Source organism: Maniola jurtina, chromosome 12, assembly GCF_905333055.1.
Source record: "Maniola jurtina chromosome 12, ilManJurt1.1, whole genome shotgun sequence".
Taxonomy (NCBI): Eukaryota; Metazoa; Arthropoda; class Insecta; order Lepidoptera; family Nymphalidae; genus Maniola; species Maniola jurtina.
This window is the reverse complement of record NC_060040.1, coordinates 7,523,411-7,538,408: the sequence shown is the minus strand read 5'-3', so window position 1 is coordinate 7,538,408 and position 14,998 is coordinate 7,523,411. Positions and strand designations below refer to the sequence as shown.

Here is a 14,998-nt window from a genome sequence, read left to right as displayed (position 1 = left end):
TTTTCGTGATCCTTTAAACCTCAATTCTCTGCATTTAAAGAAATAATAATAAGTCCTGTAATCACACTTTCACACTAATATTATAAAGGCGAAAGTTTGTACTTGTGTGTGTGTGTGTGTGTGTGTGTGTGTGTGTCCCACGGGATTTTTAAAGAACCTACATCCACGCGAACGAAGTCGCGGGCATTAGCTAGTAAGGGTAATAATTGCGGAGTTTATAAATTTTATAGAAAATACATACCCATATTTTACCTAATAATATGGTATGAAGAAGGCGCTGATTTAAATAAGATGATGAAAATAGAAAAACTACGAACAAGTATTTGAATTAATGCATTTTATGTATACTAATATCACGGATGAAATAACTGGCAAAAGCTAGTTCAAGTGTATATATTTTTATTCGCTGTAGCATAGCATTGTTACGAGTAGGTTATATTTGAAAAAATCTATGATATAAGTAAGGTAAGTAAAGTTATCAGTTTATTCAATTCAACTTAAAGTTTCCTCGAAGGAAAGACGAGAAAGGATAAAACTTTAAAATAGGATTGCAATATAATTTAAATACAAAAACAAGGATTATATTGCAAACAAAATGGCTATTAGAATTCTTTTCAGAACCGATTGGGAATTCAGCGTTGTCTCAACAAGGAAATTCCATTTTCCAAACACAAAACTGGGAAAAGACGACACGAACTTAAATACCTTGTAAGCAAACGAAGCGCGATAAGTAAATAACGTTTTCTGAGACGGAATTTCAAAATAAACGGTTGATGAAAATACAAAACAATTAAGAGTTGAATGAAATGTATTCTTTAAGTGCATGGTTTTTGTAGTATTTTGATGTTTTTATTGATATATTAATAAAATCGTTGCTAATAGAACACAATAATTACTTATAGATAAATTGAACAAATGACCTTTCATACTTGACATAAGTATCACATAAATATATATATTTGTCATTTATTAAGATAAAATAGCTGCTACGAATAACAATATAATTACTGTGTGTGAATCCATCTAGCATTTTCGCAAATAAAGAACTTTCAATAAACTAACTGACTAGGATTTCGCAAAATTTTGTTCTACATCTAAATGAAACTCCTCACTACCATAGGTAAGTACAATAAAATCTGATGATGTTTCAAAATGATTTTCCAATTACTCAGCCAGCCAATGCATATCATAGATAAGGCTTAGGCATGATATCGGAAAGTAGATAGTAAAATAATCAATACATATAGCAAACACCTGACCATTATCAGAATCAATACTGTTTTGAATATAGTGCAGTTAACAGCTATCACCAGTTTTTATTTTATTTAAATAAATTAGAAAATTTACTGTCATAGTAATAGCCAAACCTAAGGTAATTTCTTTGTAGTTAATTTATTAATTTTAGCGTGCATGTGTCTTAATAGTTCAATATTTTATTTGTAATTAATCAACTGTTTGTCAATTGTCAATTGGCTATGTTAATGTAAGTAGTTGCTAATTGTGACTTATTTAATTTTCTTCATTTTGGTAAGTTGATAACATTTATTTCGGCGATGCGTTATTAGTAGGTAGATATATACATGACATTATAAGCACTTGATAAAATTTCATTTATTAATTTGCCTTTTCCGCTATTGTCTGTTTCTGGATTTCTTTATATACCATCGTTAATTTTTAGTATTTTGATTTATGAATAATATGGTATTTTTGTTTCCAGTAATGCCACCACCTCACGCTCTGCCATGCGGCCCCTACTGTGGCAGCGGAAACTGTCAGCCACACTGTTACTTCCGTAACCAACCTCCCGCACCACCACATCTGCAGCAATGGAAGCCACCGCCGTACAGCATTCCACCATCAACGTACCCGGACCCGTACCCGCCTCAGCACCATCCACCTCACTATCCGCCACATTATCCTCCGCATCAGCCTCCTCATCACCCTCCGCATCACCCTCCTCACCACCCTCCGCATCACCCACCACATCACCCTCCCCACCACCCCGGGCCACCCCACTACCCACCCAGTTTTGATGCTATGAAGAGATAGATTTTCCGTTCTTGGTTTAAAAACTTCTAATATTCTTTGTTAAAATTATTACAATAGTTATTTTGGCGTATAAAAATTATGTAATTTGTAAAACCACATTGTAATAAAAAAGAAAATTATTCTTCTGTATATAGGTACTGATATTGTTTACATGTCTTTAAAAGATCTGTGATATGAAAATAAAATGGTATTTTATTTTTCAATGTTTTATTTTTTCTTTGATTTTTATTATTGCTCGAAACACCTACGTGAATGCAATAGAATATTCTAGTATTATAGATATTGTAACTCAAAGTGTCAATATACCTTACACGTAGAGGAACCGTAGGATTTATTAGAGAAGGGGATCTCGATAGAAAGAAGATCTCGAGGTTACAGAAACGCCCCTGTCTCACTGCCTCATCATCAGTTCCGATGATTTTCAATAATCCTTGAATGATTATGAGAATTTACTCCTTGAATGAACACAGGAAGTCTTTCTCGTTAATTATAATAATTTATGAGTAAGAGAACAGTCTTAATGGATTAAGAAATTAAGATGGCAATCGCGCTTTTCAGTAGTTAATAAGAACACCTTGTATGAAATAATGAAAATGGATTATTTAGATAAACAAACTTTAGATAAAAAAACCAGCAGATCTTAAATAAAAAATAAATGTAATCTTATCTCAAAGAGCAATAATTAAATATAACGTAGCCTGTGACAAATTCAAAATAAAATAATTTGTTTTTGTACCACTACAATTGAGAATGTCATCTATTTAAATATTGTATGAACATTATTTATTTGCGTGATGTCTATAAAGTCACAAAAAATGCTTTAAATAAATTGTGCATATTATAGAGGATATAATATCTAAAATGTATGAAATTCAATGCGTCATGTATTAAAAGAATCATGATTTTTCCTACTTTTATTAGTAAATAACGAAACTGTTGACTTAATTACTGGGTCCATACTATGGCAATTTATGGATTTCAATGAAACCGCCAAATGCATGTTGAAAAACAAAGGAAGGGGTTTATTTCCATTGGACATCATGAAAGCAGGGGCAAGTTTTTTGAATATGACTCACTCTACTTCATATTTAGATTTACTTATTACTCACCGCTATAATCATATCATACCTATCTAGAATATGAAAAGTAAGATAAAAGTATAATCAATAAAACAAACACCTAAGCGTTATCGCTATCATTTCTGTGTGAGCTACTATCCAAAAATTTGCGAATATTTTGACCAGAAAAGTGATCTAATTTTTAAAGCTTCACCTTGGGAGACATATTGCAATAATTAAGGTATTTATCTTCATTCTATTTTATAAGTTATTGTAAAAAAGTCAATACCATCTATTTACACAATTCTTCAGAATAACTTTTTATTACTTACTATCTATAGTTTCTGAGTTTCTTGCCGGCTCTTCTCAGTAGAAATTGCATTCCGAACCGGTATTAGAGTTACAAACGAGCACAAGACACACGTCGTACTACTTGAAATAAATAATTTTAATTTTAATTTTTAGGGTTCCATATCTCATAAGGAATAAAGGAACCCTTATAGGATCACTTCGTTGTAGGTATGCCTGTCTGTCTGTCGTGTCTGTCAAGGAACCTATAGGGACTTCCTTAAACAGATTTTTAGACAAAAGTTTTAGATTTGTCGTAAAAAATGATTTCGAAAAAATACGACTCTAGTACCTACGGGATATAGTGCAGAAGAGATTTCTTTTTAATTTGTGTCTGTCTGTCTTTCTGTCCATTCATCTGTGTGTGCGTTACGCTAAGACTAATGTACAGATTTGAACGGGACTTGGCCTACTTATAGCTAATAGAATTTGTTCTTGATTGGTTATTTGGATTTACATAATTTCGTCAAATCTTAACTGAGTTTGACAACTGTTTTTTCTTTGCAAAGATTGTATTGTCAGAAAATTATTGAAAATCTCATATACTTAGATTTAAGAGGGCTCACTCCGTCACTCGTTTCCACTCGTTTCATACAATCGTAGTTCCAATTTCATTTGAATATCAAGCAACCAAAGTCCATGAAATTTTGCACATATATTCTAGAAACTAATATCTATGTCTGTGGTTTTCCAGATTTCTGTTAAAATATTCGGTTTCAAAGTTACGCGATCTTAAAATTTTCATACAAATCTTTGAGCCCCTGTAATTTTAAAACTACATATTTTTAGAAAAATCTAAAACACCTGTTGCGGCGCGTCGCTTGTAAATGCGTAACAACGCCTGGGAACTTGTCCCACTATAGTTGACGGGGCGTGAGTGGGTGGTCAGGTAACTATTTTGCACCCTGTCCCTCAGTTGGCTCGTAGGCTGGTTCTAACGTCCCGTCCCGTGCACCCCGGTCGTGCACCTCTACCGCGACAGGTAGATGTAATTTATTGGTATAGACGAAGAGAGGTTTCTTGAAATAAAATACTTATTTCGTATGCTAGTCTTTGGGCTGACTTGGGCTGACTGATTGGTCTCGGCTCAAGGAGTGGTATTTATATCATGAAGCCAGTAAAATATTCCCACACCAATGAGTGAACCCTTCGAGACCCTCTTTATTTCAAGTTAAGTTTCACACACTTATTTCTTAGCAATAAAATAGGTTGATTTAAACACAAAAATGACAAGTTAACATAAATTTAACCTCAATTGGCCTCTACAACACAATTGGCCTCTATTCTAATTTCTATTCTCGCTAGGCTCCTAATAAATCTAAAACATAAGGGCCTTTTAACCTACACTACACTACTTGAGTTCCAAATTCTATGAGTTTAAACACTTTAGTCAAGCAGGTAGACGACGCGAAGAGTCATAAATTAAACCGTTCTTGAAACGTTCCTTTTTTGTGGGCAAACAGCGAAACATGGCCCTTTGCCTAACTTATAGGTACGTCGTGCGCAGAATTCACACAATATTAAATCTAGTCGCTAACATCCTCCCCCTTGTGCGTAGCACCAATCTTCGAACCTGGCGATGCTACATCTGCTGCATCACGACTGAATCTGAATTCTGAACTGGCTCGACGTAGCACTCCTCTTCTTGTTTCGAAAACTCAGGATCAGTAAACCACATGTGACTCTTTGATAAGTTTTCTGGTACATCACGCGTGTCATCATCGGCTGGATTCATGCAGTGCCATTCATGTGGTTGAATGACATCTTCGATTTCTGCAAGTCTATGTGCCACAGATGTCTCGAAGTATCTGGGATCCGACTTGATCCATGACAGGACAACGCTTGAGTCTGTCCAATAAGTCTTTCTCTTGATTGTCAGATCTGACTCATGTATAAGTGATTCAGCTAGTCGGCTTCCCAGCAGTGCAGCTTGTTTTTCTATTTGCTCATCCCAGCCAATTCCACTTCTGCATATACTTTGCAGTAGCTTTTTCCCTTGTATTAAAACTGGTGATGCCAGCCCGAACGGGCCAAAAGTGCTCATGACTGCACTAGCGACTTCTCTTTTCATTGGGATTCTTTTTTCTTCCCGTACTTCTTGGGGTGTGTTCCGTAGGCTAGTACGAAACCTGATGCTGTCTTCTTCGGTGAACCACCGTAAGCCTAGAGTTTTCTCTTCTTTTTCTCCAAGCTCTATTTCAGTCTTGTCTACATTTTCTTTTGTGATTTGCTGAAGAAGATTCCGTTGCTTCGATGCCCATCCTCTTAGTACGAATCCTGCTTTTCTGTGGATGTAATCTAATTCTTTCGCAACTTTCACAAGTACTTGTTCGGAGTGAAAGCTATGAAGATAATCATCCATGTAATGGTTACGTACTATAGCTGTTGCTGCATCTGGATAACGTTCTTTGAAGTCTTCTGCGTTTCTATTCTTCACAAAGATAGCTGTGCTTGGTGGTGAAGTTGCGCCGAATATGACGGTGTTCATTCTATATTCTTTCGGTGGAGCGTCTCGACGACCTTCTCGCCATAAAAATCTCAAATAATCCTTGTCTTCAGGTCTTATTTTTATCTGCAGGACCATTTCTTTAATGTCTGCTGCTACTGCCGTTGGGCCTTGACAGAATCTTGTTAACACCCCGAAGAGAGATTGCAAAAGATCTGGTCCTGATAGAAGAGCTTCATTCAAACTTCTCCCTCGGGACTTAGCTGCAGCGTCGAAGACGATTCTTACTTTCTTTTTTAATGGATGTTTGACAGAGAAGTGAAGAAGGTGCCATTTTCTTTTAGAATCTCGTTTGTTTGGCGCCTCTTCTGCGTAGTTTTCATCATGCAGATGCTGAATTTGCTTGATATATTCATCTCTGAGGTGAAGATCTTTATCCATTTTCTTTTCAATGGTGAACAGTCTTTTTTCGGCTGATTTGTATTTTTCTGGCATTTGGTCATCTTCCTTTTTCCACAGCAATCCGACTTCAAAGCGTCCATCTTCTCGCCTTTTATAGGTTTTTTCTAATATGGCGAGAGCTCTTCCATCTGAGTCTGTCGTAGGTCTTCTTGGTTGCACTCCCAACGATTCTCCGAATTCCGTCAGTAAAGCGACTGGTCGACCGGGTTTTCCTCTCTTAATTTCTTGAGATACGATCAGTTTCCAGTTGTCTTGTTCTATGAGTAACCGAGGTGGCTCAAACTCATAATAAAGAACACTTGTCATTTCTTTCAGGTGTGGATATTTTTCTATTCTTTCTTTATCCAGGAACTGTGGAGCAAGATTCAGTTCTTCGATGGTGCGAACACGATCGAGGCTTTTATTTTCTTCTTGGTGGACTCCTCGTATTATTAAGTTGAGCTTCTCAGAGTCCCTCTTGCGTATCAATTTTCCTCCAACTGTTTCTAGCACCAATTCTTCTTCAGTTCCCTTTGCCCCAATATTCTTAGCTATTCGTGAATCAAGAAGAGAGACCGTTGATCCTTCATCCAAAAGTACTAGTATCTTCTGGAATCCTTTTGGTCCAAATACTTCTACCGGAATTATCTTCAGATAAGCCCTGGTTGTTCTCACTGCGTGGACTGGCAACATTGTATTCACTATCATTCCTAAATTCTCAGCTCCACTCGACTGTTCTGAGCTTATAAGCTCCGAGTGCAGCAGGGACTGATTCCCTCGTTTATCTGGAATGATATCCTTTGTTTCTTCCAAAAATGAAGCCTGGATCCAGTTCTGAACATGCGAAGCTGTGTCTTCTTGTTCCTCATCCAAACCGTCTTCTAAAGCTGAATTCGCAGTTCCACTCGTCTGTTCTGAGCTTATGATCTCCGAGTGAAGCAGGGACTGATTCCCTCGTTTATCAGGAATTATATCTTTAGTTTCTTTCAAAGATGACGTCTGGATCCAGTTCTGAACAAGTGAAGTTCTTCCTCCTTGTTCCTTATCCAGGTCATCTTCTGAAACTCTGGTCGTTTCCACTGCGTGGATTGGCATCGTTGTATTCGCTATCATTTCTAAATTCTCAGCTCCACTCGACTGTTCTGAGCTTATAAGCTCCGAGTGAAGCAGGGACTGATTCCCTCGTTTGTCAGGAATGACGTCTTTTATTTCTTCTAAAGTAGAGGTCTGGATCCAGTTCTGAACGTGAGATGTTCTATCTTCTTGTTCTTTATCCAGACTAACTACTTTATCTTCAATTCGTTGTTTCTCGAATCTGATTCTGGCCAGATTAGCTGCTGCTTCAGCGCGCTGCAATTCTAAAAGCGCCAGTTCTTCTCTTGCTTCTAACTCGCGTAATCTGGCAGCAGTTCTCTTAGACCGAACTGACGTGCGGATAAAACCCCCTGATTCAATCGTCTTCAAGGTTCTGTTCTGGTTCTTCCACTCAGCCATCATCTCGTCAGTGGTCTTCTGTTCTTTGAGTCTAGCCCCATTTTCGAACATCTTCGTAACTTTTGTCGCGGTGTATCTCGAAGATTCCATATTTGAAGATCTTAAGTTCGTGGCTATAGCTTCGATAGATGTGGTCCCTTCTGATCTGCGCACATTCGCTTGTTCTGTTCGTTGCGATGTATTTGCGCGTAAGGGCACACATTCTTCCTTCTGGAACCTGGTGAGAGTCATATCTCTTGTTCCTGTTCGTAGCTTCACCTTCAAAAATCTTCAACTTCCAGTTCTAGAATCTGTCTTCCGGGATCCGGTTCGAAGGACCATTTGTTGCGGCGCGTCGCTTGTAAATGCGTAACAACGCCTGGGAACTTGTCCCACTATAGTTGACGGGGCGCGAGTGAGTGGTCAGGTAACTATTTTGCACCCTGTCCCTCAGTTGGCTCGTAGGCTGGTTCTAACGTCCCGTCCCGTGCACCCCGGTCGTGCACCTCTACCGCGACAGGTAGATGTAATTTATTGGTATAGACGAAGAGAGGTTTCTTGAAATAAAATACTTATTTCGTATGCTAGTCTCTGGGCTGACTTGGGCTGACTGATTGGTCTCGGCTCAAGGAGTGGTATTTATATCATGAAGCCAGTAAAATATTCCCACACCAATGAGTGAACCCTTCGAGACCCTCTTTATTTCAAGTTAAGTTTCACACACTTATTTCTTAGCAATAAAATAGGTTGATTTAAACACAAAAATGACAAGTTAACATAAATTTAACCTCAATTGGCCTCTACAACACAATTGGCCTCTATTCTAATTTCTATTCTCGCTAGGCTCCTAATAAATCTAAAACATAAGGGCCTTTTAACCTACACTACACTACTTGAGTTCCAAATTCTATGAGTTTAAACACTTTAGTCAAGCAGGTAGACGACGCGAAGAGTCATAAATTAAACCGTTCTTGAAACGTTCCTTTTTTGTGGGCAAACAGCGAAACATGGCCCTTTGCCTAACTTATAGGTACGTCGTGCGCAGAATTCACACAATATTAAATCTAGTCGCTAACAACACCACAGACACAGATATTAGTTTCTAGAATATGTCTGCAAAATTTCATGGACTTTGGTTGCTTAACATTCAAATGAAATTGGAACTACGATTGTATGAAACGAGTGGAAACGAGTGACGGAGAGAGCCCTGTTAATAATTTTTAGACATGTGCAAATATATTTCGCTATAAGTCATTAAAAATATTTTTGAGCTTATAAATCTGAGTGTGATAATCATTATTTTAAATTACACTCTATATACTACGCCTTATTTACTAAAACTATATTCCATGTTCACAGTAATGCCACCACCACAAAGTCTACCGTGTGGTCCCTACTGCGGCAATGGTTACTGCGCATCGCACTGCTACTTCAAAAACATGCCACCCACACCGTCACACGAGCAGCTATGGAAACCGCCACCATATAGCGAGGCGACTTCTTCACGGGATCCTAGTACACTGAACAGACCATCTGGTCCACCTGGACCTCAGCACCGCCTGCCGTCACCAGGATTTCCACATCCACCCATGCAACCACCCAAACAACGTAAACGATGTGGTTTTAGTGAGGTTCGACAGATGCAAGTTCGCAATCAACCACCAAATGGAGACTCAGCACCCTCCCTACACTACCACCCGTCACCACCCAATACTGATGATCCCTACCCACCAGTCCATCGTCCACTATGAAGAGTATACCCAACCAAAAGTTTAAGAAGCAAGAAACCTAATTGTTATTCACGTGATATAAAAGGGCATGCAAATGTCTAAGTTTTTAATTTTAATTTTTAATGCAGATTTTCTTTTATTGTTAAACTTAATTTACCTACTGAGATATGTAGGTATTGTAACCGTGACATAGGAGTAAGAAATAATATTGTGGTAACAGAGTTCCGCATTAATTGTTATTAATAATAATAGTGCGTTTAGTTTCAATCCCGTCTGGGGTTATAGAAATATTATCATTTTCTTTCTTTTACGAGTACGAGTTTCTTTGCTTGTACAATTTTATATGTGTGTACCTACTTTATCCAGAAAATCTACCTAAACGTTTTTATTTATTCTAGTAATCGTCTTGTAATTGATTATAGGTACTTATTCTATGTATAATAAAAATATACTTATTTAATACCATATAACTTTTGTTGACTATATTATTATACCTGCAAAGTGCTCACCACTACAATTTTTTTATTAGTGGTGTGCAAAAATAAAAAGATTTTCCTTACTAATCCATATTAACTATAAATGCGAAAGTCTTTCTGTCTGTCTGCTAGCTTTTCACGGCACATTTGTTAAACCAAATTGGACATTGGGTACAGAGATGGCTTGCATCTCAGAGGCAATAGGCTACTTTTTATCCCAGAAAATCATGGAAATCCCACTGAATTAAAAAAACTAATCCATGACGAAGAAGTCGAGGGCATCATCCATTAAGTACAGAGATAGCTTGCATCCTGAAAACTGATACTTATAGGCTACTTTTATCCAGAATAATCAAAAAGTTCTCACGGGATCAAAAATTCCGAAACTATGCGGACGAAGTCGCGGGCATCATTTAGTACAGCTATTACACTTACAGAAATATCTTGTCCGAATATTTTTGACGTATGTTCAATATTAATTATTTCATCATTCCCGCTGGAATATTGCTGGAGTGGCATGGCTGGAATAAAAACAGCGTTCTTATTAAGAAAGTTTTTTCCTATAGCAAGATTACGTACGCCAGATGTGTTAGATAGCATTTGGTGCAAGTAACATGGGAGTAGCGGCCTGACCTGTATACTAAATCGGGGCTATCAATACGGGATTAAAACTACTGCAATTGCTAACTGTATTTACGTTAGTGAAGTTAATTTAGTTGGTAAGTAATTACAAATTAGATTAAGAAAGCGGTGATGGCCTCGTGATTAAGGTACTTTAGGTACCTACTGGTACAAAGGTTGACTGGTAGAGATTGCTCTAAGCAATAAGGCCGCCTTTGCACACAGTTGTTTTTTCTGTTTTATTCTTTCTGTGTCGTGATCCTTTACATGTGTTTTTGTGTGCAATAAAGTGTTCTATCTATCTATCTATCTATCTACTTTTCGGAGCTAAGTACGATTTAAGAAATTAATGGAGTGTCGAGCGCAATGGAGCGACTTGTTTATTTTAATGGATACCTATCAATTGCTTTAACGGTGAAGGAAAATGTTATGAGGAAACCTGAATGCTTGAGAGTCCTCCATAATGTTCTCAGTGATGTGTGAAGTCTGATCAGTCAGTCAGTCAGTCAAGACAAGTCTTTTTATATTGATAGATTGTAAAAGTAAAGTAGTCTGGAAAAATTAAAGGGACATAAAACACGCTAAAAAGTTGGTGAATATTTGTAGCCGTTAAATAATTCACGTTTACAACTATCCAGAGCTATCAATCGGAGCACGGGCGTATAAATAGTGAGCACGTGACGTCATTGCCGCAGTCGGTGCGTGCAGCGTGAGTTACGGTTATGGCGGCGCTTCCGGAGCCTCGGGCCCGCCAATATCCGGACTTTTGCAAGTAGTTTCGATTTTTGACTGGCAAAATCTGAAAGAACAATTAATGTAAAAATCATACTAATTTTAACTACGAAATTGCTATAATATTAACTAATGACATATCGCTTTTTTTGAATCGCTTTAAAAAATAAATGATCAATAAGCTATAATATTAGGTAGAAACTATAAATGCGAAAGGGTTTGTTTGTTGGTTTGTCCTTCAATCACGCTGCAACGGAGCTACGGAGCGACTTGTTTATTTTAATGGATATAGTTACCTACCTAAAGACTGAAGAGTGCTACATAGGCTACCTACTACTTATCGTGTAAAATCAAAAAGTTCCCACGGGGTTTTTAATAAACCAAATTCACGTGGATGAAATCGCTGTCATCATCTATGATCTAGTAGTATTATAATTAACTTTAACTTCTGCTTATTAAAATTATAGTGTTTATTTAATTTATTTGAAGTTTCAAACATTTAGATCCTAAGCTGGCGTGGTTTATAAGTGGTGTGTAACCACATTTCCAGTTCGTATAACATATTCAACTGACATACTTATTTCATTATGAAAACACATACTCCGCTACGTCTGCGTTACTATGATTGACGACACCAATACTCAAAACATCTATACAAGCCGCATCCAAAGAAAATACGTGAAAATAGATTTACCCTAGCGCTCGTCTTTTCAATAGTTCATTTCGACTTTCGTATCGATAAACTATAACAAATTCAATAGTTTAGAAGCGGAATACGTGCCAATGCTCGACTTGAAGCCACTTATCACTGGTATCGGCTCGTAAATCGAGTTCTTAACTGTTGAACATCACGAAATGCCCCGTCTCTTAGCATGCTATTTTAGAAATGTTACGTGAATACATATCACTTGCCTCGCGCTAGAGACCTAGAATAGACCTAGTCAAGTACGATTACCTGAACGTTTTATTGATTTATTTTTATTAATAGTAAGTATAAGTCAGGTAAGCAAAGACCTTCTTTAAAGGCAATAAAAGGAACACGCGATGTGACCGAAAAGCATACTTCCACGGTGCTTGCGGACATCACGGATTAGGGGGAGCATACATGATACAGGATAGTTACCTTTCTTTTGAAGATGTTCAGGTTAAATGCCTGTTCACTCTTCAATTAGTCAAGAGTGAATAGGCATCTTCTAGACAAGCGCGCTCTATTTTACGCTCCGGCTACACGATTCGTCTTGCCTGCGCGGTTAAAACTGCACAGGACCGAGAACTGCGCAATCCAATCTTTAGCAGCTTTTGGAACTGCATACCGTCTTGCAGTCCACACGCACTCAATTAACTACGCAACCTGGCATGTGCACTGTGCAGGTAAGCTCCCAAGGAAGACGGAGGCGTGTAGTCGGAGCCTTAGGCTTAGCACCACCTTGACAACCCTTTATAAACATTCATCCAAACTTTAAGCCTCCCTTGAGTGAGACAGCGTCGTAGTCATGTTATGTTAACAAATATGCTTAACTAACTAAAAGTTTTCCAAGTAAAACTACGTCGACGGTGCTAACCCACTTTACTAGTTTTATTATAATATATATTTTATATTATGTAAGTAAAGTAATGTAGCAAAATATCGGTTTTACGAAACTAGAAACTTTAAGTAAAGAGTAAAGTAAAAACTTTACAACAACCAAATAATCAATCCCAGGACTCTTATATAAAATAATCGTATACCTAAGGTAAATTAGTTATAACTCGTAGCTTTAGTTTTAAGTTTGCGTAATTAATTATCACCATTACATCTTCAAAAATTGACAATCAAAGTGTTGGTCAAAGATTCCATAACCTACTGTGCTTTAATTGTAGGCCCTAGCGAAAAGCAAGCTAAGCTTTTCGGAGTTATGTATGTTTAAGCAATTGATTTTAACCGGTAAAGGAAAACATCGTGAGCAAACCTGTATGCCTAAGAATTCTTCATCATTTTTTGAAATATTTGTAAAGTCTGCCAATCCACACAGCTAGCGTGGTGGTGAAGTCCCGCATATGATAGCAACATTACATGCACAAATACACAATTTGGCACATAGCATGCATAGAAAAAAAAGGTTTGGTTTGAGGACCACCTCCTTCTCGGTCGGTAAAAAATAGAAAGACCCTTAGTATTTTTAACCTATTATAAAAGCTTTAAAGCTATCTGAATAAGTATGCAAAGAGCAAACATTGACTTCGCAACACTACTTGGACAAAGTTCTGATAGTGGCTTGCACGTCTAAACGAGTGCAAATGTAACTACCAAATAGACAGAGAGCCAGCGCCTGCCAGACCTTAATTGTTTTATAAAAGCTGAAAGTTTATCTACGTATTGTCCACAACATAGGGAGGTACAATCAGCGATTATGAAGTTTGGATCATAGTGGCATTTTTTGGAGTCGGTGCCAATGAGGTGCCGATGTGAAGTTACAAACAATAGTAGTGTTCGTGCGGCTAATTGACACCAGCTCCAAAAAATGATATTATGGAACTACATTAACTCTTGTATAGATAATATATTCGGTAGTAAATCAAATTATTTTTTACTTTTTAGTATTTGTGGTTATTGAAGTGCCACCTGCGATCGAACCATAGAATCATTCAATAAAAATATTGGTTGTTCCGTTACAATAATGCCACATCGCTGAATGAAATATGCAACACCAAATGAAATCATAAATTCCTGTAAATACGGTGCAGAGAGCCACATTTCATGTGTTTGTGTTTTCTTAATTTTCATTGGTACTTCCCGTACTTATTTTTATTTGATAACAAGATACCCCTTGACGGTGATCTCACAGGTGGTAAGTGATAATGCGTCTAAGATGGATGGTAAAAATAAAAAATGTAATAAAAATGTAGATTACCCACATATTATATGGCCAAAAACGTAAGTTGTACCTACGTAATTGCTCTTAATTATAGTCGTAGTTCTTTCTTTATTATTTCAGTTCAAGTATGTTGAACTTAAAGATAAAATCAACACTGTTCGTAAATATAACGTGCTTGGTTATAATACTCGTAGAAATGGCTGCAATAAATAAAACTTTATTGCTAGTAATTCTGGTATTCTATAAATGTTTTATACAACGCGAACGTCTAAACTCTAATTTTATCGTCCGTTTTGGGTACAATTTTCCTCAAAGAGCTCTATTTATTTAATTTGCCGTATTTGTATTCAAATATTAGAAACTAGAGCGTCGCTTTTCTATTGTCTGAAATATTAAGTTTCAAATTGTAATAAAACGTTTCATAAGATTTTCAATTTATCACGGTATTTTTCACGATATTTGCCTTTTCATACAAAAATTACCTTTTAAATTTCTTAAATAGCTTTAGTATTAGATTTATTTGAGATAGCAATGTTCATTAAAAATGAAGTTAACATCACCGAAGCCATGTCGCCAGTTTATCAGCCAGAAATTTTCTATCTTTGGAGAGTATGTCCAAGAACTTCACAACAGTTTTCTTCTTTTACAGCTCTATCATACAACAGCGAGGTGCTGGGTGGCATCCTTATGTGGGAGACAAACAATCTTCTTGCACGAAATTTTTCGTTCAACGTTTCTTGTGGAAGGAACGCCTTCCATGTTCAATGTT

General features: G+C 37.1%; 2 protein-coding genes across 2 annotated transcripts; both read left to right on the top strand.

Annotated features, from left to right (window-relative positions):
• Nucleotides 1-1,250: 1,250 nt before the first annotated feature.
• LOC123870386 (early nodulin-75-like) lies at nt 1,251-2,246 on the top strand. Its single transcript, XM_045913672.1, has 2 exons — nt 1,251-1,372; nt 1,718-2,246. Exon 2 carries the CDS (start codon nt 1,720-1,722, stop codon nt 2,047-2,049), a length of 330 nt encoding a protein of 109 aa, XP_045769628.1. The 5' UTR covers nt 1,251-1,372; nt 1,718-1,719; the 3' UTR covers nt 2,050-2,246.
• Nucleotides 2,247-3,221: 975 nt separating this feature from the next.
• Nucleotides 3,222-9,939, top strand: LOC123870385 (pollen-specific leucine-rich repeat extensin-like protein 3). The gene is made up of 2 exons (XM_045913671.1): nt 3,222-3,348; nt 9,175-9,939. Exon 2 carries the CDS (start codon nt 9,177-9,179, stop codon nt 9,564-9,566), a length of 390 nt encoding a protein of 129 aa, XP_045769627.1. The 5' UTR covers nt 3,222-3,348; nt 9,175-9,176; the 3' UTR covers nt 9,567-9,939.
• Nucleotides 9,940-14,998: the final 5,059 nt, after the last annotated feature.

Bases quoted from the DNA above. Each gene is read 5' to 3' on its own strand.
- LOC123870386 (XM_045913672.1), top strand. From the start codon at position 1,720: ATGCCACCACCTCACGCTCTGCCATGCGGCCCCTACTGTGGCAGCGGA.
- LOC123870385 (XM_045913671.1), top strand. From the start codon at position 9,177: ATGCCACCACCACAAAGTCTACCGTGTGGTCCCTACTGCGGCAATGGT.